Raw genomic sequence first — 27,576 nt, 5'->3', positions numbered from 1 at the left:
TCATGTCATGAGGCATATTAGTTCTGTGCTGTGGATAATTAGAAAAGTCAGAAAGGGAAGAGAGAAAATTAAAAGGCGAGGCAGAATAATTTTCTACATTTGCTAAAATATTCTAAGCTAGAAGTCTAATTCATTCGTATATACGGCTGATAACTTTTCCTCTCATTCCCAAATAAAATTCACTATAAAGTGTTCAGTTCTAAAATTATTTCAAGAGAAGATGCTAATTTCTTTCTCTGTAACAGTGGTTTTCAACTGGAGGTGGTTTTGCCCCCCAAGCCATATTTGAGACACTTTTGATTGTCATGACTGGGGTGAGTCATAACCTGTAATGGGTTTCTACCCATTAGAGATAGGGATTGGGATGTTGCTAAACTCCCTGCAGTACCCCGGACAACTTCCACCTCCCCCAGCGCACACGCACGCGCGCGCACACAACATATACGCACACACACACACACACACACACACGCAAAAAAAAAAAAAAACCAAAATAAAACAAAGGATTATCTGCTCCAAAGGTCAATAGTTCTGATGTTGAGAAACCCTACTAGAAAGTATGAAAGTGTATAGAAAATGTTTAAAGTTAAGTTCCTCTTTTTTCCCAAGGATCTTTCTAGAGTTTATACAACTCTGGAATAAGTAGAAAAAACTAGAATTCAACATTATGCTTGTCTGTAATTCCAAAGCATGTGCTTGCCCTACTAAACCATGGTACAGATTAGCTGAAGTTAGGCTGAGGGTGAGATCAGATTGCAAGTCAAAGGTTCCTCACTGTTAATTTGGAAATGGACTTTTTCATGAATGGCCTAAAGCTTTGAGAAGTCTGAGAAGTTTCTTCTGATTCCAATTGTGTGCAACTAGTCATGCCCATCAGTTTCCTTATCTGTAAAATAAGGGACTTAGATCATTACAGATTATAAGTCTTTTCGTACCTTTTGGGCATTTAAATCTTTTAATTCAAATTTGTTTTATAAATTCATATGATTAATTCTGATATTTCCACATAACCTAGAATATTACTAGGAATATGAAATGTTCATATTTGACACTGTAAAATATTTATCTTTGTGGAAATTAATTCTGTGAGAATGATTCCTATTAGGTCATGAGGATCAAAAGAGATGTGTCTAAAAGCAATAAAGTGCCAAAAAATGAAACCCTGTGATCTTGATTGTTACTGTTTTTAGCATCTTGTAAGTGAGCCAGTTTTACACGTGGTATTACGTACATAGTAATTTAGGTCTCCTAAAATAAAACTGGAACATTTATAGTTTTTTCATTCTTATTAGATGACTGACTGGGCAGAGGCATTTAAGTACTCGTTGCAATTTTATTTATTAAGTGTAACTATTATTTTTTAATTAAAAGATATTTGGCAAGGTGACATAAGAACATGCTACAGAAAGGTACACACCGAAAGGTTCCCTCCCACTCTTGTTTCCAGTTCAGTCATTTCCTAACTTCTACCCCCAAAGGTAACCATTATTACTAGTTTCTTGTGTAAATGTCTAGACTTTGTTTCTATATATATAAGTAAAAATGAATGTGTGTGTATTTTATTTCCCTGTCCACTTTTTTCCTCCCTTAGTGAAGCTTTTATTTGATTTTAGGTAAATCTACTGTTACATTGGCAACAGTCCAATTATCATTCTAAGGTTATTAAAAATTAATTTGTTTTTAATTTTGTTTTGTTTCAGTAATACATTTACATCATTCAGACACCAAAAATAATGACAAGAGGATATAGTGAAAGACTTCCATCTCTGTTCTTGTTTGCCAAATTCCACCCCCCCGAGAAGTAACCACTGTTTTCTGTTTTTAGTATGTTTTACTTTTTTATTTCTGATGGACCACGATTTCTAAGCCTAGAGACAAGGTGGCAGCTCCTATGAAGGATTTATAGTTGAGTATAACATTACCCCTCCAAATTTTAAACAACGTATTTTGCTAATATTGGAAATTATTTTCTTTCTTTCCAGTTGCAGGAAGCCAAACAAATGGAAAAAGAAAGGCATCGACAGCATCATCATCTGTTGCAGTCTCCAGTAAGCCATCATGAGCCTGAATCACCTCAACTTAGATATTTGCCACCTCAGACTGTTGATCATATATCCCAGGAACATGAAGGGGACCTTGATCCCCATTCACATGATGTGGATAAAAGCCTTCAGGATGATACAGAACCTGAAAATGGATCTGATACTTCCAGTGCAGAAAATGAACAGACTGAAGCTGATCAGGCAGCTGCAGCCGAAAGTAATCTTTCTGAGAAGGGGTTGCAGGGGTTGGGAGGTGTGTGTTGGGGGAAGAATGTAGGAGGGCATTTTTGGTAAAGAAACGTGGAAAGGGTGATATGACTTAATGGGTATCAGGCACGTTGTGGTAATTGTGGACTGTGTCCATCCTAGGTGATAAAGTTTTCTTAAAATTAGTTCATAGCAAACAGGAGACCTATTTATTTAGTAAAGTTTTCTGGAATGTGACTGAAAATTTTAGGAAATCATTATAAGTTCACAAGGTACTGTTGTCAAAAAAAAGGACTGAAATTAAATATGAAAAGACATCTTTTGAATAACCACCTGGCATACAAAAATATTTATTTTTATATCCTGATGTGTAATAATCGATAAGATTTAGATATTCTCTGACTGTTTTTTTCTAAGTAAATTTATAAGAAAAAGGTTACAAGATTACAAAAATTAAATTGCATTTATTTATTTTACAAATGTGTTTCTCTAAAAATAATCACATGCAGTCATTTTTTCCCCAAACGTTATTCTCAGCTTTAGCTGTTCTATAAAACTGTCAGGAAACGAGTTTCTTCCCTTTGTTCCTCCTTACCTTGGTGTCAAAAAAATGATGGAAATTCTGTTGCCTTTCCAGTGTGGTTTTGTAGAACTAGGATGGTTAGGGCTTAGTTACAATTCATCTGAATTCTCTGTTTTTACTTTACTTTGAGGGAAGACTTCTATAGTATATTTTCAGCTCTTGATTTTTTTTTTAACCACACCTTTTCCATAACATAACAGTGGTTTGAGCATCAGCAGTGTCATGAATAGGTGCCTTTTTACTCTTTTTAAGAGTACTTTATTCAGCATTTACTTTAAAGGGGACAGTTTTGATAAACCAAGCATTTCTAGTACTCAAGCTAATAATGAATCCATACTGCCTATATGATTTACATTTACATTTCTAGCCTGCCCTTGCTGAAATTTCCCCTACTTTAACTGTAAGCTTATAAAGGAGCTGTTCAAAGAGCTAATCTGTAATAAGGCTGGAACTTTATTTATTCCTCCATTTCTTCATCCGTGCGTTCAGCTAATATTGATTTAGCATACTGTGTCCCAGGCACTGTGCTAGGACTTGGCGTTAAAAAAGCTGATGAAGATGTAGCCATTGCTCTTAGGGTACTCATGGTCTGCCTGGAAGGTCAGGCATGTATATAAATGAGGTGTAATGTGATAAATATCCTGCAAGTGGCATGCATAAGATAATTCTGCTGAGGAGAGTTAGGAAGTACTTTTGTAGAGAAAGTGATGCTTTAGCTGAATCTTGTTTGGATAAGGGAGGAATTGCCTAGCCAGAAAATTTAGGGAGTTTTCTAACAGAAGAAACAACATAGGCCGAGACCCAAGGGGTGGAAGCGTCTACTGTGTAGTAGGTACCACTGTAGGTACCTTTTAGGATACAGCACTATAAATAAGACATAATTCTGTGGGATAGTCGTGATTTTTAAAGGTGTTTTTCTCCCGACAGCTGATATAAATGAAAATTTTGCTTCTGAGCCGTTGGGTGAGAGTGCATGGTCTGGAATTAGATTATCTGCTTTGAATCACATCTCTCTCACTTACTGGCTGTGTGACTTTGGACATAAAAGTTAACTTCTATAATCATTTCCCATGTGTAATAAGTATTATTCACTGTTACTCTAATTCTGTCAGATAATTTATAAGAGAATTGACTCTTGATTTGCTAATCATTTTGTGCACATTTTAGCGACTATATATATTTAGTTATGTTGAAATTGTTAATTTTTAGACTCTTGGTAACTTTAGCCAACTGGAGTGCAGGAATACAAAATTTAAGAAAGATGGAAAGATTGTATGTCAAGACATTTATATGTTTTTACTCCACAGAAGAATCTAAATGCTGTTGTATTTGAATTTTTTATAAAATGAAGTTACTGATTTGGCATGCTTATTTATCAAATTTCTCCTGTGACATTCAGTATTTTGTAGAATGCAGTGAACAGTAGATTAGGAACAGTGAACAACAGGGAGGACAGGCTTCTGGAAGTCAGACTTTTACGTAGTGGTCCTTCATAGTGGTGTGAGTTGCAGGGTGTGTGTAGACAGTAGCACCATAAGCTCAAATGCAGTCTGAGGCCATTTGCTGTAGGGTAGTGGCTCCCAGAACGGAGACCCAGATCCCAAAGCATCATAAAGTGCCAACTGAGCCTTCCCGAGATATTTTCAGCATTTCAGAAAATCCCGGGGAAACCGTATTTTTATCTGCAAAAGTCACTACAAACTAACTGGGAATATCAAGTTTTATTAGTTTCTTGTGTGTTCAGAAATTCTGATTGGTAGTTATGTCTGTTTTTGATTAATGTTAAATTGGGAGATGAATTCTTTTTTACTTACTAAATTTAGTTTTACATTGGATATGTGGAGTATGTTGGGGAAAAAATAGTAAGGAAGAGCTCAGATAGCCCTGTCTCTGGTTCTTCAAGGACCTCATTATATTAGAGCACAATGATGAGCTTGTTATTACTGGTGAGCCTAATTAATCAAAACAAGCTTTAATTACGTTTAATATTATTTGATCAGTGTGGGACATGTTAGAAATGTTTCATTCAGAACTTTTAAAAGTTTTGGTTCTTAAAGGAATAATCTAGAAAACTCATTTAAGTTGAATAGTCATTTAATAGCTTGTCAAATGAATCATTGTTGAAATTGACGTAATGATAAAATATTTTAAAATATGGTTTGGTTAAAAGTTTTGAAGATTTAACATGTAATTGCTTCTAGTTTCATATATCTGTTTTTTTTCTTTTATTCTTAATTTCTTAGATTTTTTTCATTATAAATGTTTAGTAAAAGTTTCCAAAAAACTAAAATACTGTTCTCTTGAATTTTTCTTTTTTAAAGCATTATCTAAAAATGATGTATTATACGATGGAGAAAACCATGACTGTGAGGAAAAGCCACGAGATATTGTGCAGAGCATTGTAGAAGAAATGGTGAACGTCATCGTTGGAGGTAGCGTATTTGACTTGAAATTAGTTTATTCTGTCTTATGTTATTTCATGTGACTGTGGGGACTGTTTTATAATGTGCAAAACAAAAGCAAAAATTGTGTGTAGAAAAAATATTTAAATCTCTGATTATAGATGAGTACTTCCTTTTCCTCCAGTTTCAGTTATAATCTGTTTATAAAAACCCACTGTTCCCCACCCCATTAAAAAAAAAGGTTGATTACCATTTCATTTTTTGTTTTTATGTTTGCTGGGAGAAGGGCAAGGGTATATTTTCCATCCTCCTAAATGTGTTAAACTTTATAAACTAGAAAATGTTTAAATTGATTTGGTTTTTAGTATTTTGTATCTTTGGAAAAATCGTGATTTCTTATACCTTTATTATCATGACCCAAGTCATAGCTGATACAGGGGCAGGTCCTATCATATGGATTGTATTATAAAAATTTTTTAAAGTTTGTTAGGAGTTTCATTCACACTTCTTGTGAACAATATTATTATAGATAGGATTAGATTTGAGACCAATCCACTGAAGCTTATTTAATTCATGGTATCTTGCACAGGACTAAGCATAGTACCTTGCTACATGTACTTCTAGAAATACGATTAAATGTACAGTGTGGCTCTTGAATGAGAATAGTACTATTTCAGCCATGCCTAATTTCCATTTATAATGTCATTTCTAAGAATATATTTCCTTCTTTAGTACAACACTAGAAGCAAGTATTCATCTGATTGCATTCTTAATTTTTCATTCATCTTTTCATTCAACGAATACTTAGGAAGCACATACAATTGTATGGCACTGTAAGGAGACACAAACGTTTATCTGAAATAGACCATGCTCTGGAGGAAAGGGGTTCTGGAGTATAGGAATGTAAGATAAGTGTCATTAGAAAGAAATAGCTAAAATCCTATTAAAATTCAAAAGAAAGAATGGGTATTTCTAGCTAAAATTATCCAGGAGGGCTTCATGTAGGAGGTGACACTTGAACTTAGACTGTATAGATATTCACGCAGGTATAGGGAGTGGTGTTTGATGTATGGGAAACTGTTAGCTAAAGTCTAGAGAGAATGATTTGGGAATTGGCAGGTGGTGCTTTAGCTGAAGTGTAGAGTATGTGGTGTCATATGGTAGAAAATAAGTTTGAAGAAGTAGTTTGGAGTCAACCAATGGATGGTTATAAATTCCAGCTTTAGGATTTTGGACTTCATTCTAAGAGAGAATAAGTTACCATTGAAGATTTTAGAACTAAGAAATGAAGTAATCAGAATAATATTTTAAGAAGCTAAGTGGGGAAATATGAAGTCCAGTGAAAGACCAGTGCAGTAATCGAAACCTAAATAGGACAGTAACAGTGGAAATAGAGAGGAAAAAGTGAATGAGAAGTGAGATAATGGAAGTTGAATCAAGAAGAGTTTGCAACTGATTGAAATCTAGGTGAAAGAGAGAATAAAAACTGTGTCAAAAGTCCCAAAGATTACCTCAAGATTTGGTGATTCACTAGAAGGACTCATCATATAGTTACACTCACCACTGTGATGTGCTGAGTCAAGGTACAAGGCAAAATCATCAAAGGGAAAAGGCGTATGGGGCAAAGTCTGGAGGAAATCAGGTGCACACTTCCAGGATTCCTCTCGCAGTGAAGTTACATGGGAAACTCTTAATTTCCTCAAGCATTGAATTGTGAAGTGTTGTCTCGCAGGGCAGCTCCTTACAGACTGAGTGCCCAAAGTTTTTTCTGGGAGCCTGTCGTATAAGCACTCTCTATCTACATATACCAAAATTCCAGATTTCCAGAGGGAAAGCTGGTGTTCCAGTATAAACCACATTATTTGTACAAACTATTGAGGCACAGTGAGCCACTTTTATTATTTCTGGGAAGAGTGAGAATCCTCCCAAAGTGTAAATTCCAAGGTTCCAGCCAAGAGCCAACCTTGCAAGCAGGCCTTTCTAAGGATAGGCAGTCTCAGGCACACTATGTTAGCTCTTTTCTGCACAGGCAGTCTCCCAGATTTTGAGCCTAAATGGGTAAGTAGGTGGTAGTACTATTGGTAGAATTATTGGAGTAGACGTTGGCGTGGGAAAAAAGGTACTAATTTTTATTTTGACATTGCATTTGACCTTCAGGTGTGCCATTCATGTGGAAATGTTTATGAAATATATAATGGAAATATAGAACTCTGGCCTAAGAGATAATCAAGGCAGGTGTTATAGGTGGGAGTCATTCTGTTAAAATTAGTACTTGAAGTAGATTACCAAATGGAAAAGTGTAGAGGCTAAAGAAGAGAGCATGGTCTTGGGGAATATGAATTTTTCAAAAAACCATAAACTTATAATAAGGGAAGAAAGAAAGTATTAGGTACCCACACATTCTCTTAAAATTTTATAATGTATATTAGGGGTTGGAAAATAATGTTCCATGAACCAAATTTGGCCCACTACCTATTTTTGTAAATAAAGTTTTATCGGAACACAGCCATGCTTATTTGTTTATGTACTGCTTATAGTGGCTGCCTTTGCACTACAAAAGTAAAGTTGAGTAGTGGCAACAAAGATCATATGGCCAGCAAAGCCTAAAATGTCTACTGTCTGGTCCTTTGCCAGTCTCTAATACATATGAATACAGAGTGTGAAGTGAAAGTTCTTTCATTTTTCTGCTTTTTACTTAGAAAACTTTCAAACCTAGAGAATAGTTCAAGGAACAGTACAGTTAAAACTGTAGGTCCTTTTCTAGATCACTAATTATTAACAGTTTTGCTACATTTGTTTTACTTGTCTTTAAGTAGACCCGTGTGTGTGTTTTGTTTTTGCTGAACCATTTGAAAGTTGGCTATATACAACATGACGCTTTACCCCTAAAATAACTCAGCATATATTTTCTAAGAATAAGGGCATTCTCATACATAACCACAATTCCATTTTCACACCTAAGAAAAATAACACTCTTTTAAGAATATCTAATATAAATACACTTTAAAGTGTTCCTAGTTGTCCCCAAATGTGTTTCTTATATTCTTTTTTTTCTTTTTTTAGTCCAGGACCCATTCTAGGTACACTTGCTGCATTTGATTATGTCTCTTTGGTCTCATTAGTTGAGAACAAGTCCTCTTGCCTTTTTTTCCATCTTTCATAACATTTATTTTTAAGAGTATAATGTTGTCTTGTAGAACGTTGCACAGTTTGAATTGATCTGATGGTTTCCTTATTTTGATTTAGAGTAAACATATTTGGCAAAAATACTGCATAGGTAATGTTGGTATTTCTTATTACATCATATAAATTGGTGCATAATTAAGTTACCCCCTGTTGGTGATAATGTTTGATCACCTGGTTAAGGATGACCACTAGCTCTCTTCATTGTAAGGGAACATTTTCCCCTTTATAATTAATAAGTAATCTGTGAGTGATACTTTGAGATCATATCAAGATCCATTCACTTACTGGTTTTAAAATCCCTTGATGATCCTTAGATATTACATGGATTGCAATATAGTGATTTCATAATTCTAATATTAATCAACATTTTTATATGGAGAAGAGCACCTCCCTTTATTCAGTGTGTTATAATCCTTTACTGTCATCATTTTTTGTTCCTGATCTGGCCAGTGGGAATCCCTTCAAGCCAGCCCCTGTGTCCTTTTGATGTGATTGCATCGTCTTTGAGCATTTCCTTGTTTTCTGGAACAGTAAGATGTTCTAGGTTCACCTTCAGCTTTCCCTTGTCCCAGCCCTGGAATCAACAAGTTCTTTAGGAGTCCTTATTCTTTTTACTGGGCAATTGTATTTAGAGACCAAGGCCTAGGTACTAGGTATGCTCATTGCTACTGGGGTGTTACTACTTTTAGTCTTTTCCAGTGGACAGAAACAGGAGATATACAATCACAAGATAATCTTATTAGTTCCAATTCACATCCAGCACCACAAGGTTTCTCTTCATCTTCCTGCATTTCATTCTTGTGTTTCTTTTTCCACAGTGAAAACCTAAACTTGCAGAAACAGTGTGCCATTACCAGGAACAAGCTAATTAATTAAAGTTCAGATTTCTTTGCAATCATATGTCCTTAGAATATATTTTACTAAGGATGAAGAGAGTACTGTGTTCAGAAGTTACTTGTATTAACTATTTTTATTGATTTAACTTCTTAAATTGAAGAACATTTACATGATTCAAAGTAAAAATTATATAAAATACTTAGAGAACTCTTCCTTCCATTTCTCCCCTTGCTGACCTGCCTTATTATATGTAACGACTTTCATAAGCTTGTAGTTTATAACAGCGGTCCCTAACCTTTTTGGCACCAGGGACTGGTTTCGTAGAAGACAGTTTTTCCACGGACCGGGACAGGGGGATGGTTTTGGATGATTCAAGCGCATGACATTTATTGCTCACTTTATTTCTATTATTATTATTATTATTTTATTGATTGATTGCTGCGTTGGGTCTTTGTTGCTGCACGCGGGCTTTCTCTAGTTGAGGCGAGTGGGGCTACTCTTCGTTGTGGTGCGTGGGCTTCTCATTGTGGTGGCTTCTCTTGTTGCAGAGCACAGGCTCTAGGTGCTCAGGCTTCAGTAGGTGTGGCACACAGGCTCAGTAGTGTGGTACACGGGCTTAGTTGGTACACGGGCTTAGTTGCTCCACGGCATGTGGGATCTTCCCGGACCAGGGCTCGAACCTGTGTCCCTTGCATTGGCAGGCGGATTCGCAACCACTGCACCACCAGGGAAGTCCTATTTCTATTATTATTACGTTGTAATATATAATGAAATAATTATACAGCTCGCCATATTGCAGAATCAGTGGGAGCCCTGAGCTTGTTCTCACTTGCCACTCACTGATAAGGTTTTGATATGAGTTTGTAAGCAATTAATTCATTATGGTCTCTGTGCAGTCAAATCTCTCTGCTAATGATAATCTATTTGTAGCCACTCCCCAGTGCTAGCATCACTGCCTCAGCTCCATGTCAGATCGTCAGGCATTAGATTCTCATAAGGAGCTTGCAATCTAGATCCCTCACATGCGCAGTTCACAGTAGGGTTCGCGCTCCTATGAGAATCTAATGCTGCTGCTGATCTGACAGGAGGCAGAGCTCAGGCAGTAACGTGAGCGATGGGGAGCGGCTGTAAATACAGATGAAGCTTTGCTCGCTCACCGCCACTCACCTCGTGCCGTGTGGCCTGGGGTGTTGTGGGGGGCAGTGTTGGGGACCCCAGGTTTATAGTGTGTGTCTGTGTGTCCCCAGAGAAGTAAGCAAATACTTATGATTATTTCTCTTTCTTTTTGATAGAACACTGTATATCTTCTGTGTCTTCCCCTTTTTTCACCTAATATATACTAGAAATCCCTCTATTTCAGTTGATAGAGATTTCTCTTATTCTTTTTTCTTTTGGCTGTCTGCATAATACTCTATTATGTGGGTATATGTTTATTCAGCCAGTCCCCTGCTGACAGGAACTTTGGTTGTTTCCAGTATTTTGCTATTACAAATAAAGCTGCAGTGAATAACCATGTATATCTGTATTCATATTTGTGGAGATTGATCCTCTGGGCAAATTCAAAGAGGTAATATTACTAGGTCAAGTGGTAAATGAATGTGAAGGTATGTTAGCTTTTGCTGAATTTCTCTTCGTAGGTGTTGTATTGTTTTGCACTCTTCTTGCAACATACAAGAGTGCCTTTTTCTCCAAGCTCCCAGTGGAGTTTAAGGTTTTGAATTTTTGCCAACCTGACAGGTGAGAATTGTATCTTACTTTGGTTTTAATTTGCATTTCTCCACGAGTGAAATTAAATATCTTGTTGTGTTTGAGGGCCATTGTATGTCTTCTTTAGGGAGTCATCTATTCATGTCTTTTGTGCATTCTGTCAGGTTTTTATCCTTTTTCCCTCATAATTTCAGAGAATCCTTTATATATTAGGATTCTGTGATATATTTTACAAATATTTTCTCTCAGTTCCTTATTTGCCCAAGTCTTCTGACCTTGATATGTTTTTTGCTCTTTAAAAAGTTTTTTTAATAATATTTTTCATGCATGTCTGTATTCATATATTGGAATATAAATGGGAACATACTGTACTTCTTTATAATCTGCTGTTGTCACATACTAAATTATAGTTTTCCTTTCATGTCATATTGTACTTAATTATATTGGTGGTCCATAATTTATTTAAATAATCTCCTATTAATACTAGCATTTAGGTTATTTACTAGTTTTTGCTTTGCATGGCTCTCGTGGAGCATTCATATTATAGATATCATTTTGCACTTTTCTTTAGGGTAAGGAATACTTGGCCAAGATGTATGAACATTTAAAATTTATATACAGTGCTTTGTTTAACATCACTTTAATAGATGGACTATATCTTATTGTTTTAATTTATGTTTCTTTGATTATTTGCATGGTAAAAACATAGGAAGCAGTCATTATTTTTGTAGGTCAAATACTGGCAATTTCATGTGGTGCAGCTGAGTGTCTATGGGCTATTTATACTTTTCTGAATTGCCTATTCCTATCTTTTGCCCATTTTTCCATTCAGTTTTTTCGGTTTTTGTTCTTTTTTTGTTTTTCATCTTTATTGGAGTATAATTGCTTTACAGTGTTGTGTTAGTTTCTGCTGTACAACAAAGTGAATCAGCTGTATGTATACATATATCTCCATATCCCCTCCCTCTTGATGGGTTTCTGTTCCTTAATTCAAGATTTCTTCATCTTAAGAAATGAACGCTTGTTCATTGTATTATAAATATTTTTTCCCCAGTCAGTCTTTGTTTTGTTTTGTTTCCCTTTGCTTCTGTTGTTACAGGTCTTAGCAGATATTTGACCATACCTAAAAAATTTAACAAATAAAGCCTTTTTCTTTGTGATTCTGTTTTTGTCTTGCTTAGAATGGATTTTACCACCCTAAGATTATAAAAATATTCTACCATGTTTTTCTAATACTTTTGTTTTCATTTTTTTAATTTAAATTTTTAATTCATCTGAAATTTATTTTTCTGTTTGATATGAGATTAGATAGCTAGTTATAACCTAGAATAATACTTCCTTTCCTAATTAATTTGAAATCCCACTTTTATCCAAAATGGTTCTGTTGGAGTTTTCTGTACAGTCACATTGAGCTGTTTATTCTTATCCAGTGTTGAATTGTTTAAAATATTTTAACTTTATTGTATATGTTGATCTTTATAGTGCAAGTCCCTCCCCATCAGTTTTTTATACATTTCATTAAATGTATACACAAAGTTTAGAACCAGTTCGTTCAGTTCAAAAAGTAAGTTTATTTAGTAATTGTTTCTAAATGTTTTTCATTTGGTTATCTTGGGTTTTCTAGGTGAGTATTGATATTTTATCTTTGTTTCTTCCTTTATAATATTTACGCTTCATTTTTGGTCTCTCAGTTTTGTTATATAACATTAGTTTGAACCTCAAGAAAATGTTGAGTAGGGTTAATGGTGGCAAGAATCCTCATTTGTTTTTAACAGTATTGCTATATTTCACCTGTAAGTTTGATGGTTGCTTTTGTGTTTTGGAGGATACTCTTTATCAAGTTCAGTAAGTTTTCTGTATTTCTAGTTTATTAAAAGATACTTTTTATCTTTTTGTGTGTGTGCCTGGGTGTGATTTTACTTTTGTTTTTTAAATCAGGACTAGCTGTTGAATTCTTTTCATAACTTGTCATCATTCTAGTGATTTTTCTATTATGTTTTTAGCTATTAATTCTCCTCTTTCTTTCCATTCTTCCCTTCCACATCACATACTACAGTTGAGTATTTTTCATCATATCCTTTATTGCTCTGACAGTCTTTCCTAATTTCCATCATTTTGTCTTATGATTCTGCATTCAGAGAAAATGTTACAAGGGGCTTCCAATACTTTATTCATTAATGTCCATTCTACTGCTTTTCCCAGTGTATGTTTTTTCTTTCAGTAATTTTGTTTTTGTCTCTAAGAACCCCTATTTTTTCTTGAGCTCCCTTTTTTCATAGTGCTTTGCACTTTTTTTTTTTTTTTTTTTTTTTCTTTTTGTGATACATGGGCCTCTCACTGTTGTGGCCTCTCCCGTTGCGGAGCACAGGCTCTGGACGCGCAGGCTTAGCGGCCATGGCTCATGGGCCCAGCTGCTCTGCGGCACGTGGGATCCTCCTGGACCGGGGCACGAACCTGTGTCCCCTGCATCGGCAGGTGGACTCTCACCCACTGCGCCACCGGGGAAGCCCCTGCGCCTATTTATTGATGCAGTATTCTTTGACACATCTCTGGGAGTACTAATTAAAATTGTTCCAGCTGTAAAATGTTTCACCGGAAAACCATTTGCTCAGATTGCTGACCTTTGTCCTTACTTTTGAGCGTAGACTTTACATGTCTGTCTATTTAAAGAATAGAAAGACCAGATTTGATCAGTATATAAAGAGCTTTCTCAGTAATTCTGTGCACTGCTTTTCCATTTCTCATGAGGCTTTCCTCTCCAGAGTCTGCCAGGTGACTGCCGTCCAAAGGCAGACCTTATTTCCCAGCTGAGAACTTAACTAAAAGAAGCAGATGCCTCCCTTGAGCAGAGGGGGATCCTGGTGATCCTTGGGCTGTGTTGTAAGCACACTCTGAAGCCATGTGAAGCTTGGAATAAATGCTGTTTCAACGTTTTATATATTCTAGCCTTGGGGTCAGGAGTGGGGGGAGCGTTCTTCAAACTTGGTTTGTTCCCATTCTCCCAGCCTTTGCCAGGAAATCTTAGGCTGCCTTCATTCAGTTAGGGCTTTATTTAGCATTAGTTAAGTAGAAACAGGTGGTTAGAGTGGAAGCCTAGAACTTGAGATTTCACTGCTGTACTAGCTTGCTCAGTGTTTATTGCAGCACTGTCTGTTCTCCCTTAGCTGGGACGCTGCTTTCTCCCCTCCTACCCTACTTCTTAGGTTAAGACACCTACCAAGCAAATCCTCCACTTTAATTAACAGGCTGCACTCAGATACATTCTAGATGATCGTGGCTGCTGACAGCTCTGTTGGTAGACATTGGCCTGGTTTCCCAAGCTCTCTTCCCTCCTACCCCATAGCCCTTGGCATTCTGTCTAGGCTTTGGAGTATATTGGAACCCACATGGTACAATTCAGCCACTTCTCAGGTAGCTCCCTTTGCATGTGTTCAGTCACAGGCGTCTGAACATTATTGGCTTTTCCCTTCTTCCTCCATCCCAACCTTTTGTTGTTGTTGTTCATGCTGCATGGCTTATGGGATCTTAGTTCTCCAGCCAGGGATTGAACCCAGGCCATGGCAGTGAAAGCACCGAGTCCTAACCACTGGACCACCAGGGAATTCCCATGAACTTATCTTAATTTTTAGAAATTCCTTCAAGATTTTGGTCTATTGATTATATCCTCCTTAGTTTTCCAGTGCTAGTAAACACTATTTCTCTTGTTTATATTTTTTCCCTTGTAGTTTCAGTGGGATTTGTGAAAGAAGAAGGTAAATTAGTGGGCTCAGCTCACCACCTTGTAAACAGAAGTCTGCACTTATGTTTAGGGGACAACTAGAGGGAAAATTAGAGGAAAAAAACATAGAGAAGAATAATATCTAACTGTTAAGTACTTTCTTTGTATTCCCAATGATTTTATGTGCTTTACTTGTGTTTACTCAATCCTCCCCAAACTCTGGGATGTTTAGGTACTGTTATGATTCCATTTTTTACAAATGAGGAAATTGAGGCACTGAGAGATTAAGCTAACCTGTAAGAAGTGGTAAAGACTCCAACCCAAAGATGTCTGGCTTCAAAGCCTGAAAATAAAATAAGAGAATGTTTTCAGTTCGTTTCAGAAATTTCCTAAGAAGGAAAGTATTATCAATGAATATTAATTATTTCTTCAGAAGTTTGATTTAGAAAAGAAAAATGGACAGTAGCTGATGTGTGGTAGGAGTTGCAGGAAAGTTATGTCTTTATAGTGAAAAGATGTGAGTGTGTTGGTTGAGTATAGGGGAAGATCCAGTCATGTGCACAAATTGAAAATGTAATGTTTCAAGAAAGTATCCAGGGGAGAAGGACACTACCTAAGGCAAGAAGAGGTAGATTTGAGGGTGAATGAATGATTCATCTTAGAAATGTGAAGGAATATTTTTTCCCTGAAATGAGAGGGAAGATAAAGATGATTGTTGGTGTTAAGGAATTTTATAGTGGGTGAGGGTAAGGAAGCCTATGTTAAATTATCTGCGTAGCTTAAGTAGAAGGTGGAAGTTGTTTATTAAGGGAAGGTGGAGGAGGGGCAGTGGAAAGAGATGTAATTGAGTACAGAGAAAAAGGTTGGGAGTAGGTGCTTTGGGGAACAATCATCAGTTTCTGATAATCATTAAATTTTTGTGACTTCTTCCAGAGAGTTCTTTACATATATATAAGCATTCTTTACATATATATAGAAAGCTGTAATAGTATTTAGTGTGTCAGACATTAGCATATTACCAGGTACACTCCTTTCATTACTCAAATCAGTAAGAAAATTTGGCACATGTTACCAGTTATCAGCAAAATTAATAATAGCTACTACCCCTTATTGAGAACCAATTGTGTTCTTTATGTACTGTGCATGTGTGTGTGTTTTGGTGATTCCTTATAGACATTATTATCTTTGTTGCTTATGAAGAAGGTGAAGTAACTTCTCCAGTTAAGTGGTAGAGACATGATTAAAACAGCAGGGGTCTTTCATATTCCAAAATCTGTGCTCCTTCTAGTACATTGTATTTCCCTCATGCTAGCCTGTAATTTCTTTCTTTTTTTTTTTTTTTTTTTTTTTTTTTGTGCTGTACGCGGGCCTCTCACTGTTGTGGCCTCTCCCGTCGCGGAGCACAGGCTCCAGACGCACAGGCCCAGCGGTCATGGCTCACGGGCCCAGCCGCTCCGCGGCATGTGGGATCCTCCGGGACCAGGGCACGAACCCGCGTCCCCTGCATGGGCAGGTAGACTCTCAACAACTGCGCCACCAGGGAAGCCCTAGCCTGTAATTTCTTTACTTGGCAGCATGAGAGGAGCAGTTTCCTGCCAGATAGCTACTGAGTTATGGCCACAGACATGTATGTGTTCCTTTTTCTTTCTTTAGTTCATATTCTTTTCCATTTTGGTTTATTACAGGATATTGAATATAGTTCCCTGTGCTTTACAGTAGGACCTTGTTGTTTATCCATTCTATGTATAATAGTTCGCATCTGCTAATCCCAAACTCCCAATCCCTTCCTCCCCCATTCCCCCATCTCCTTGACAACCATAGTTTGTTCTCTATGTCTGTGAGTCTGTTTCTGTTTCGTAGATAAGTTCATTTGTGTCATGTTTTGGATTCCACATACAAGTGATATCATGTGGTATTTTTCTTTCTCTTTCTGACTTCATTTAGTATGATAATCTCTAGGTCCATCCATGTTGCTTCAAATTTCATTTTTTGTTATGACTGAGTAGTATTCCATCATGTTTTTATATGTGTATATCAGTCACATCTTCTTTATCCATTCATCTGTCTATTGACATTTAGATTGTTTCCATATCTTGGCTACTGTAAATAGTGCTGCTACGAAGTTTTCTTTTTTTTTTTTTTTTTTTTTTTATGCGTTACGCGGGCCTCTCACTGTTGTGGCCTCTCCCGTCGCGGAGGACAGGCTCCGGACGCGCAGGCTCAGCGGCCATGGCCCACGGGCCCAGCCGCTCCGCGGCATGCGGGATCCTCCCAGACCGGGGCACGAACCCGTGTCCCCTGCATCGGCAGGCGGACTCTCAACCACTGCGCCACCAGGGAAGCCCCCGAAGTTTTCTTTTTTAAAGTAACATACATTACACCTAGAGTAGTTCTGAAACTTGGTATTGTTTGCAATGTCTATGTTTGTCCTACTAGAAGTCATTTATTTCTGTGTATATTAATCACAAGTAAGATTACTCAGAGTGACATACTGAAGAATATTCACAACCATTATTTCCATAGTTGTGTTCCAAAGAATATATGTTATTAGAGGTATTAGTAGGTATTCTAAAAAGGGGGTTGGGATCTCATGGTAAAATAAATTTTGGAAACACTGTGTATTGTATATCCCCTTTGGAGAACTCAGTGCGTATTAGCAAATTAAAGGCTATGATAAAGATACCTATTTTCCATCATTTCCCAAACTTACTTGAAAATGGGATTTTTTTGAAGAATTCTTTTAATATCTTAAGGCATTAGCATTCATTAGGACTCAGTTTAGTAAATGCTAATATAGACTAAAAGTAAGCTGCTGTTTCGGCACATTCTGTTAGCCTTTCATCAGCTGAGTGTGTTCCATTGCCAGAGCTACTTAAGGATCATGTTTGGATATATTCCAAATGCATACTTACTAGTAAGTATGCTAACCTTTAAATGGTGCCAATACATCTTACTTCACATTGCTTTTCTGCCACTGTTTCATTTTAAATAGTGTATGCTTTTTCAGTGCACTTCAGTTAAGTTAAATATGTTTGCATGTTTTTTCTTCTTACCGTTTTAGATATGGGAGAGAGGGCTACCATAAATGCAAGTGCAGATGGCAACATTGGAACCATAGAGGATGGTAGTGACAGTGAAAATATTCAAGCAAATGGAATTCCAGGAACACCAATTTCTGTTGCATATACACCTTCCTTACCTGATGACAGATTGTCTGTCTCTTCCAGTGATACTCAGGTATAAATAGAGGAAAAATCCTCTTAATCTTACAAATTGATAGGCTGCTACCAACACCTTGTGGTGAATATATCCAGTTGATAATGCTGGCTGATTTCAGTCTGAGGAAATAAAAAGTTGTGGGTTTTTTTCCCATTGATATAAATCCAGAGCAGTTTATTCCCTTAAAATATTGATAGCTATATTTCCAACTCTAAGGTGTGTCTCATATGTGTTCACATCTTTCCTCCTCCCCCATTGAAATTACACTTAAAAAGAACATTCTTATCACATATTTATAGGATAATTCTAGTATACTAGGAGGAGAAAGAGCTTCTGGAGATCTGGAGAACTTCGTCTTACCTTTGCTCAGGGTACAATAAAATCCATACTGTGGTAGTGATAGGGTCTTCCTCATCCTTCCTACCCTGTATTTTGTGTATTTTTTCCTTATCTTTTCAGATAAGGGAGTCCTACCCTAAATCATTGCCCCATACATAGGGGTAAGTTTTCCTGGCCTTGCTAACCTTTATCAGTTAATAACTTTTAAATGTTGCCTTAACAGTCTCCATTGTCTTATGTCTATCTGTGCAGAATAGATAAAAAAATAAAATAGGACAAAAACATAAAACACCCAGTGACAGGTAGTGGAAAGCGTAGTTTAGGCCATAAATGGGTAAATTTTAAAGAGTTTGGTGACATATTTTAAAAGAATGCATTTTTTAAGGTATTTATTGTTGGGGATGGGAGTGGCATGTCACAATAAAGAAAAACAATATGGCAAATTCCTCATCTAGTTTTCCTTCCAGTAGAACCCCACATATAACTGAATCGAATAAAATATATAGAAGGCTGAAATGATTTGCACTGGCACATGCCTTTATTTACATGGTGTGTTCACTTGTTTAGGAATCTGGAAATTCTTCAGGGCCTTCACCTGGTGCTAAGTTTTCCCACATTTTACAAAAGGATGCCTTTCTAGTATTCAGGTCATTGTGTAAACTGTCAATGAAACCACTGTCGGATGGACCGCCAGATCCAAAGTAAGTCCTCAGCTGTTCTGCCTGACAAACGCAGCTTTTTAATCTTGAGCCTTTTACTGTAAAATAGTCTTTGGGCTTTCTTTTGTTTTTGTCTTTTAGGACCTTCAAAAATACTTGGGGGGGTTATTTTACTTTTTAAAACATGTACTAAAGAACAATGAGTTTCAAAATTGGTAGAGTAGATACCTTACACTATCTTCCAGAAGCACACCAACAGCATTATAGAATTGTGCCTGGTGCTTAGTAGGTGCTCATCCAGTATTGAATGATTAAATGAATTATTATTTTAATATTGTAAGTAACATTGGTACTAATGTAGCCCTTTACATGTAGCCTCATGCTAGGCTTCTGAAAGTTACTACTTAAAAGGTAATAAAACCTAAGAGAAATAAATCTTAAAAGTCATAATGAAAGATAATAACATATTCATTAAGGTCTGAAAAAATGCCCTAAGATGATAACTTTCTCCCGTGGGGAGCAGGAAATACTTTAACATAGGAGTCACTCATCTGCTTCCCATCAATTACATTAGTCTAAACGGTAGGTAAGTGCCATTTTTTAAGTCATAAATTGTCATATATCTTTCTGTGTAAATGATTCCAGTGCAAGTACTTCCTGCTCGAGGTTGAGTTTGGGAGTTATTAAAGAGCCCTGCTCCTCTGATGTTGCAGCATCATGTATTAGAACTTTCTGGAGAAAGTCAGCTTGGAGAGGCCTGAGTGACTTTGAGAAAGGGATATTGAAATAGGGGGAAATTCATTTTTAAAACCCTAGAGCATTTCAGTTTCTAAGTGTCAGCTGAGAAGGAAGACTGGAGACAGTTACAATAAAAACTTTATAAGTTTTGGGAAACCACATTTGTTATACTTTCTACAGTTTTGTTTTGTCACATTGTACTGATTCAGTGAGAAACATCTTTTAGGTCCAGAAGCCTGAAACTCTTATCTTTTTAGGCCCAAACCCTGAGAGTCAGAAATATTTTGAAAATACAAACGCTACAGAAACAAGATTAAGGTTGTTGAATTACAATATAAACTTGATTATAGCCTATATATTTTATACGAATATATTTGAAATTTTTTCAGTTTCTTATTTTCATTTTGGGGGGGGAATGACAATTTTGACCTATCATTCTGGATTGATGAAGACCTACTTTAAGGAGAAAATAACTTTAGAATTTGGTGCTAGTGCTGAAAGCCATTTTTCCCATGATTTAAAAATGTTGGTGACCTTAAAAGCCTCAGATGTTTAGTTTTCCCAAATCAGACCTTTAATATTACAAAAGATTATTGTGATGAATAATGTAAATTATCCTCCTATGTAGTGGGCTTAAGTCAGAGATATTAGGAAATTTTGTTTCAACATAAAGAAAACCTTCTCGACCACCAGTCATTAAATATTGGAATTGAATTCTGAAAGAGATCAAATTTTCCACCCCTAGAAACTGTTCTTTTTCCAGAATATATGGTTTTCTATCTTGAATGATTTTTTTGCCAAAATTAATGATCTTTTGTAGTTATACAATTTCCTTTTTGTCTTTGCTTCTCTTTATACTTCGTGGCCTTGCTAAGATGATGATCCAGGAAATGTTCTTTAAGCTTGAATCGTAATTTGAAACTACCCCACAAAAAAACTGCAGACCTGTAATTTCCAGCTTCTTTTGCCTGTCAGAAGTATACTTTATTGTGTTATCAAACAATCATTTGATCATCTCTTCGTTGATTAATGCCCTATTCATAGTAAATACTTAATGTTTAGATGAGTGCATGAATAAATCCGTTAATTATTTTGAGCACATACTAACGAGGCATTTTGTTGGATGCTGTGGATACAAAGATAAAACATACTTACAAGAAAACTCATGCGTTGGTGAATGATAAGCTGCGGGTTTTAGTTTCTATTGGAATTGAGCAAAAAGGGTGATAAATGTGAGGTAGACTAAGGAAGTAGCAGTAGTGGATAAGCCTTGGAAGGCCTCAACGTGAAGGGGGAATACCTGGCCCACTCCATATTTTCCTATAGCTATTATTCACAGTCTTATTCCCACTGTTTCTAACTTGATTTATCTAAGGTTTGTTTGTTTGTTTGTTTTGTAATACTGCATTTGCTGCACGTACGTATTCTTAGATTCAGAGGCATAGGCATCTTGGAAACATGACTGTGTATTAATGGTATTATTGGCTCCAGTTTTATTTCAAAGATGGCAGTATTTTTTGTGATTCCTATTTACCTAAAATTAAATATTCCTTGTTAGAGTTTTAGGTCCTTGAATCACTTGACACTTAAAACCATAAAATTTTTAAGGTAGAAATCAGGAGCAATTGAGTTTACTATGTGGTGTAAATGTGACTAAGTACAGTTTGGAATAAATTAAAAAAAGAACTAACGGCTAGAGCATTTAAATGTGTTCTGCATTTGAAAAGTTGCCTGGGATCAATCTCCTTGGTCTCTTGGGCTTAAAAAACCTGTTTCAATGGGAGAAAAATTGTATTTGTGAAATCTGATCATTAAACTTCTAGATAGTGATCAGAAATGTGGCACAGTATATTGGTCAGAGAAATACCATTTTCAATTTAAGCTTAAATGTGTTTTTCAGCTTTCATTATATAAAAATAAGTATTTAGAATAAATGGGTAAGCTACCAAGAGGTACAAGTATTCTAAAAGCCTCTTTGTATGTATTTTTTAAAAAAAGAGTTTTCGATGGTTACAGAAAAAGTAAGCTCGAAGCAATGCTTTAATTTGCTTTTTATTAGTGTTTAGGGTTTTTGAGTAGCATAACTAGGAAAAAAGTACATTGGAAACTATTTGTACTAAATATGGCCCTTAATCTGAGAAGTTCATGTTGATTTCTAAAAAGTGAAATATACTTGTGAAAGAAAGGAACAAGGCATAAATCTTTAAATTTTTTTTTCTTGTTCAAAGGAACAGTAGGTTGATGTTAAATATGTGTGAGTGATTGTTTTCCCATTTAAAAAGTTCATGAAATTATGTGGTAGAAGGAGAACATCAGTGGAACTACCCATTATTAGTGGCCAAGCTTATTTATGTACTGTACCTTCTTATTTATGTTGCAGAATTTTCTGTTTCTTTCCATGTAAAGGTTTGTGAAATTATGTGGTACAGGAAATATCTTTGGAACAACCTATTATTACCATAATGCTAAACTTGTCCATATACTGTGCCTTCTTTTTTATATTTTAGGTCTCATGAGTTACGATCCAAGATTCTTTCATTGCAGTTACTTCTATCCATTCTGCAGAATGCAGGACCTATTTTCAGGACAAATGAGATGTTTATTAATGCTATTAAGCAGTATCTGTGTGTTGCACTCTCAAAAAATGGAGTTTCTTCTGTTCCAGAGGTTTTTGAGCTTTCCCTTTCCATATTTCTTACTTTGTTGTCAAACTTCAAGACGCATCTGAAGATGCAGATTGAGGTATGTTTTGCATTTAAGCATTGTTGGCTATTCATTTGTTTTCATGTTAAATCATGTTTTAATACACTGGAAAGTTTTTTAGCATGTGAAATAATATTTGTGTATTATCATGTAACGTGTGCCTACAAAGTACTACTAAGCACTAGGTAAGCACTAAGAATGCAAAACCAAATTAAGATATAAGCTCCTGCCTTCAAGGAATGTATAATAAGTAGTTCCATGAATGATTTTAATTGTCTTCAATTAATTTGGTCCTCACAATAATTTTGCCATTGTGTATATGATACGTAATAGTGAACTTGGTTATCTTAAAAGAAAGCTCTAAATAAATACTTTGTCTGTATGGTTTTAAGCCATTTAAGTTTTTGGTACTTTAAAGAGGTGATCAAGAAGAATTATATTTTAGGAGTTATATTTTAGGACATTTGAAATTTTAACTTTTATATTTTTTTCCCAATATATCTGTTATTATTATATTCCTAAAGTTTTCTCTCAACATCTTTAGAACTAGAATAACAGTTATGTCATTCTAAAATATTTCCAGAGCCTTAGCAAAATGAAATTAGGGAATCTCCTAACCATGTACGCATGTATTGTGCAAGTGTACCGTTTCTTGGTCTTTTGTTTTTACCTTCAAATAATTCAGTATTTAAAAACAGTACTTTGTTTTACTGATTGAATGGATTTTTTTTTCCAGCTTGTCCTTTGTTAAAATATTGTTTTGGTTGGGACATGGTATATTTTAGAAATACTTTTATGCTAGTCAACTTTTGCCTTTATATTATGTTTGATATGATGTGCAGGTTATGTTTTAATTTTTATATTTAATCCTAACTCAATACTAAGAATTCATTAGCTCACAGGAAGGATAAATCATTATTTTCCCAGAGTTTTGATATTATGCTTTATTATAAAGGTTCTACAGTATCTATTAAAATTCATGTGGAACATTGTTATGGGAATGAGACAGAATAAGGTCTTGGTATTTTAAGTGAAAATTTTTAAAATTTGGGTCATATTTTTGGACAGGAAACAATTTCTGGTGCATATATGTTGTCAAGTTTTAGAAGTTTGCCATATGTGTGTTAAAATAATGCAAGGCAAAACTAGGAAGTTACTATTTTTAGATAGTTTTTTCTCATTATCTTCAGGAACTACAAATAAAAGAGACTTTAAAATAAAAACTTGTGGAACTTTTGCTTCTGTAACAAGCCAGAAGTGTTTCATTCGATGATGAGACATTTAAATTGACATTAGAGAATTTTGGAAGACTTTGTGCATTCAATTACTTCTCTGAGACTCTCCTTCTTTAAGTACTATTTAGATGACTGTGTGAAGTATAAATCCTTATGGAACCAGATATCATAAAAATCATTAAGTTGTGATTACTATTTCTGTAAAGTAAATTTGATATACAAACATTTTGTAAGCATGAATTTAAAGGGAAATACTTCTAAGAAATTTCCTGTCCATAGATGGTAGATTCTCATTAACATTGTTGTAGTAATATTCTGTTTTTTTAAAAGAGATCAGGTTTATCTCAACCTCCATTGTCCCTTATGGGGAGATTATGAGGATAAAACAAGGTAAATATAGATATGCTTTTGAAAGTACTGAACATATTCAAATGCAAGATGAGCTGTGTTCCACTTGGAGGTAACCCAACATATGAAAACCTAAATTTGCAACACAAAATTGAGATTGTTGTTATGTGAAGATTCATCTTATGAGAATGAATCTTAGAGTTTTTATAACGCAGTTTTTCCTTGGGTATTAACTTATATATTTCAGAAAATACAGTGTATACACACTTTTTCAAGAGAAATTATGTGAAGACAAAGTGCTTATGATAGAACTGTTATTTTACATGTATTACATGATAGGTGCTCTATAACTCTTTAGAATTTTGGTTTTTCTTAGAGCACCTGTTGATAGGCATGGTGTCGTGAATTACTATAATAGGCTTTTGCATATTAGTGCAGTTTGATAACCTGTAGACAGTAGCTAAAGGTTTTTTTCCCCCCTCTTTCTCCAAATCTGTGTTTTTTTAAATTTATCCCATAAATCAGAGAGCTTCAAAGTCTCTTGATCCATGGCACCATTAGAGTTTTTAATCTTTTCATGGTGTACTTTACTCCAGAAGAAATACCTAACAGTTCCATTTATTAAGCAGTTAGGTCCAAACAGCTTAACAAGTATTTTTCGTAACAATGAAGTCTGCATTGGGGGGCGGGGGGTGGGTGGGGGGGTGTGAAGCACACATAAATTGAAAGAAAAAATGTTTTTATTTCATTTATAAATAGTCAACAGTTACTGACTACTGGAATGTATGAGCCTATAGGACACTGCAAACTTCTCAGATTTTGAAATCAAATTGGACATTACCACCCTCATTTCCTTCATTGATTTTCATGCAGTACCTGCTTCTTATCTTAGCAACCACTGAACCCCAGGTTTGCAAAAATAACGATGTCATTGAAAGGAATGTCGTGTGATCTAATTGATGTTGAAACTGTGAAGTTTTTTGAGGTATCCAGCAGATGTATTTCTCTCTGAATTTTCCCTCAGAAATTCTCATGGCATCCCTCTTGAGTTTGCTGCAGCATTCTGGGGTGACTTGGTGCAGTGTTTGAGAATTGTGGCCGTAAATATGTATTGGATGCCTACTATATTTCCCATGCAGTGTAGACACAATGCTTAGTAAGAGGGACCTTGTCTCTACCCTCTTAGAGCTTACAGTCTTACAGGAAATGCTGACATTAGGCGAGTAATAGAAATGTGTTGAATTCTGTGAAAGAAAAGCACATCACAAGGGTATTTTGTCCTTTTGGGGGGGATAAGATGTTAGTAGTCTAAAATTACAAATATGAATTTTTGTATTCATAATACATATGTTCCATAAATGTTAATATGTTGTTCTAGGTTTTCTTTTTCATTCATCCCCTGTTGAGTTGTAGTCATTTTTCCAGAATAAATACGAATCTGAAAATTCTTAGCTCTTAAATAGAAATTTTTTAAATAAGGTTGACTAAATCCTTTGTGCTTGGCATTATTTGGTGTAAAGAATAGTGAGAAATAGTTTGTAGTTTTCAGACAAAAGAGATTCCCACTTGTGTGAGTAATTATTAAAATATAACAGTATATGGGAGTTAGATCCTTTCTATTATGTAGATGACAACGTCAGTTACTTTAAAATCTAGGAACACTTAGGCTTGCCCAGTACTATAATGTCTGAAAAATATAACTGATGAGCAGAATATAGTTTATGTTCTGTGGGGGATTAAAAATGAAATAGGAGTTTTATTAGTTTTGTAAATATGTTTTAAGAAATAATCTCCCAGAAGAACTCCAAATTTTTGCAGATTTCTTTTGTAGTGGCTGTGTGATAACAAAATACAGTGATATGAAGTACAGCTCTTTACTGCAAGGGCCAGTGTAAGTGACCAACCCAAGTTAAGTCCTGATGTCTCAGAAATGGAACTCAAAAGGAGTGGAACTCCAGGACGCTGGGTCCTGATCTTTGCTCTGCAGCTTTGGGATATTTAAAAAGTGATCACATATATGAATTATAAACAATACTTTAAATGGAGGTTTTTCCCTAATCACAGGTGTTCTTTAAAGAAATTTTCCTATACATTTTGGAGACTTCTACCAGCTCATTTGACCACAAATGGATGGTCATTCAGACGTTGACAAGGATTTGTGCAGGTACTTGAAATTATCCTTCTTTATCATCTCTTCCTTATTGAGATATTTAAAAGGCCAAATATATTCATATACTAGATGCCTTTTGTTAAAATTAACATATTGTACTGTTACAGATGCTCAGAGTGTGGTGGATATTTACGTAAACTATGATTGTGACTTAAATGCAGCAAACATATTTGAAAGACTAGTAAATGATCTATCAAAAATTGCTCAAGGACGAGGCAGTCAAGAACTCGGTATGAGTAATGTTCAGGTAAGAACTTTAAAAACATTTTGAAATTTGAACTTTGCCAAGGAAGAGCTGTGTATTTTCCTTAAAAGATTTTTGTTTGTTTTTATTCTCTTTATGAATTATTTTGTAGGAACTGAGCCTGAGGAAAAAAGGTTTAGAATGCTTAGTGTCAATTTTGAAGTGTATGGTTGAATGGAGTAAGGATCAGTATGTGAATCCCAACTCTCAGACCACTCTTGGTAAGATGACATTTGAGTAGAATTCTAAATGATGCTTTGGAGGATAGTTGCAGAAGCCATTAAGCCAGTTTCCTGACATCTTTATTCATTTAGCTGGTAAAGAAGCGTTCTGAGTTAAATAACGAACTTAAAATTATGAATTTCCCAGCTTAGTTATTAAAACTTTTTTCTTTCTAAATCTTCCTAAAAGTATTTTGAATATCATATTAAAGTGAATCATGTTTATGCAACTTTGTTAAAGGATAGTTATAGAAGAAACATATAAAAGCCAAAAATGTTTTAAGAAGATTGAATTGTTCATTTATGTTTGGCGTTTACCCTTACTCAGAGAAAAACTCACAGCTGCAAGGCTATCCTGGTGTTATCTCAGTCCTTTGAGGGAAAACTGTTCCTTGTGAGACATGAGCTGAGAGCAGAAACCCAGTGGATACTCAGCACTGTATTTGCAAAAAGAACTCCTAGTGATGCAGGTTGTACCTGTACTAATTGCAGTGTGTTTTAATATCAAAGTATATATTATCTGTTATGGCACCTAATACGTTATTTGTATTAAATAGCTATCTAAGCAACATTGAACTAGCTTGCCTTGAGAAATTTTTTTCCTTTGACAGAATAATTTACTGAATCAGTTTTTCTACTTACAGGTCAGGAAAAACCCTCAGAGCAAGAGACAAATGAAATAAAACACCCTGAGACAATAAACAGATACGGAAGTTTAAATTCCCTGGAGTCAACATCATCATCAGGAATAGGCAGCTACAGCACACAGATGTCTGGCACTGACAATCCAGAGCAATTTGAAGTCCTAAAGCAGCAAAAGGAAATAATAGAACAGGGGATAGATTTGTGAGTGTCCGATTTTACGGAGAAATGTTATTGAATATCCCTCTGCCAGTACTGTGCCACCTTTATCCTGGGTTTCTTTACATTTTTGGATTATTTTTAGTCCCTTCTTATTAACACCCTTCAGAGAATAAAATGGAGTACAGCTCTCCTGGATCCAAGACTTCTAGTGACT

General features: G+C 35.5%; 1 protein-coding gene across 2 annotated transcripts in view; it reads left to right on the top strand.

The window, feature by feature from the left end:
• The window catches only part of ARFGEF1 (ADP ribosylation factor guanine nucleotide exchange factor 1), a 140,394-nt gene that overhangs the window by 61,496 nt on the left and 51,322 nt on the right, over window positions 1-27,576 (top strand). For both annotated transcript variants that reach the window (XR_004346396.1, XM_032609498.1), the window contains exons 6-14: window positions 1,983-2,259; window positions 5,154-5,264; window positions 17,744-17,919; window positions 18,808-18,941; window positions 22,145-22,379; window positions 25,988-26,087; window positions 26,201-26,340; window positions 26,450-26,558; window positions 27,203-27,404. Coding sequence is in view for 1 of the 2 variants with exons in the window: in XM_032609498.1 (XP_032465389.1) it covers window positions 1,983-2,259; window positions 5,154-5,264; window positions 17,744-17,919; window positions 18,808-18,941; window positions 22,145-22,379; window positions 25,988-26,087; window positions 26,201-26,340; window positions 26,450-26,558; window positions 27,203-27,404 (1,484 nt within the window). In the remaining variant the exon portion in view is untranslated. The remainder of the gene's footprint in view (window positions 1-1,982; window positions 2,260-5,153; window positions 5,265-17,743; window positions 17,920-18,807; window positions 18,942-22,144; window positions 22,380-25,987; window positions 26,088-26,200; window positions 26,341-26,449; window positions 26,559-27,202; window positions 27,405-27,576) is intronic.

The sequence above is a fragment of the Phocoena sinus genome, chromosome 17 (genome assembly GCF_008692025.1).
Source record: "Phocoena sinus isolate mPhoSin1 chromosome 17, mPhoSin1.pri, whole genome shotgun sequence".
NCBI classification, from domain to species: Eukaryota; Metazoa; Chordata; class Mammalia; order Artiodactyla; family Phocoenidae; genus Phocoena; species Phocoena sinus.
Note: the sequence above shows the minus strand (reverse complement) of the source record. Positions and strands in the feature narration are given on the sequence as shown.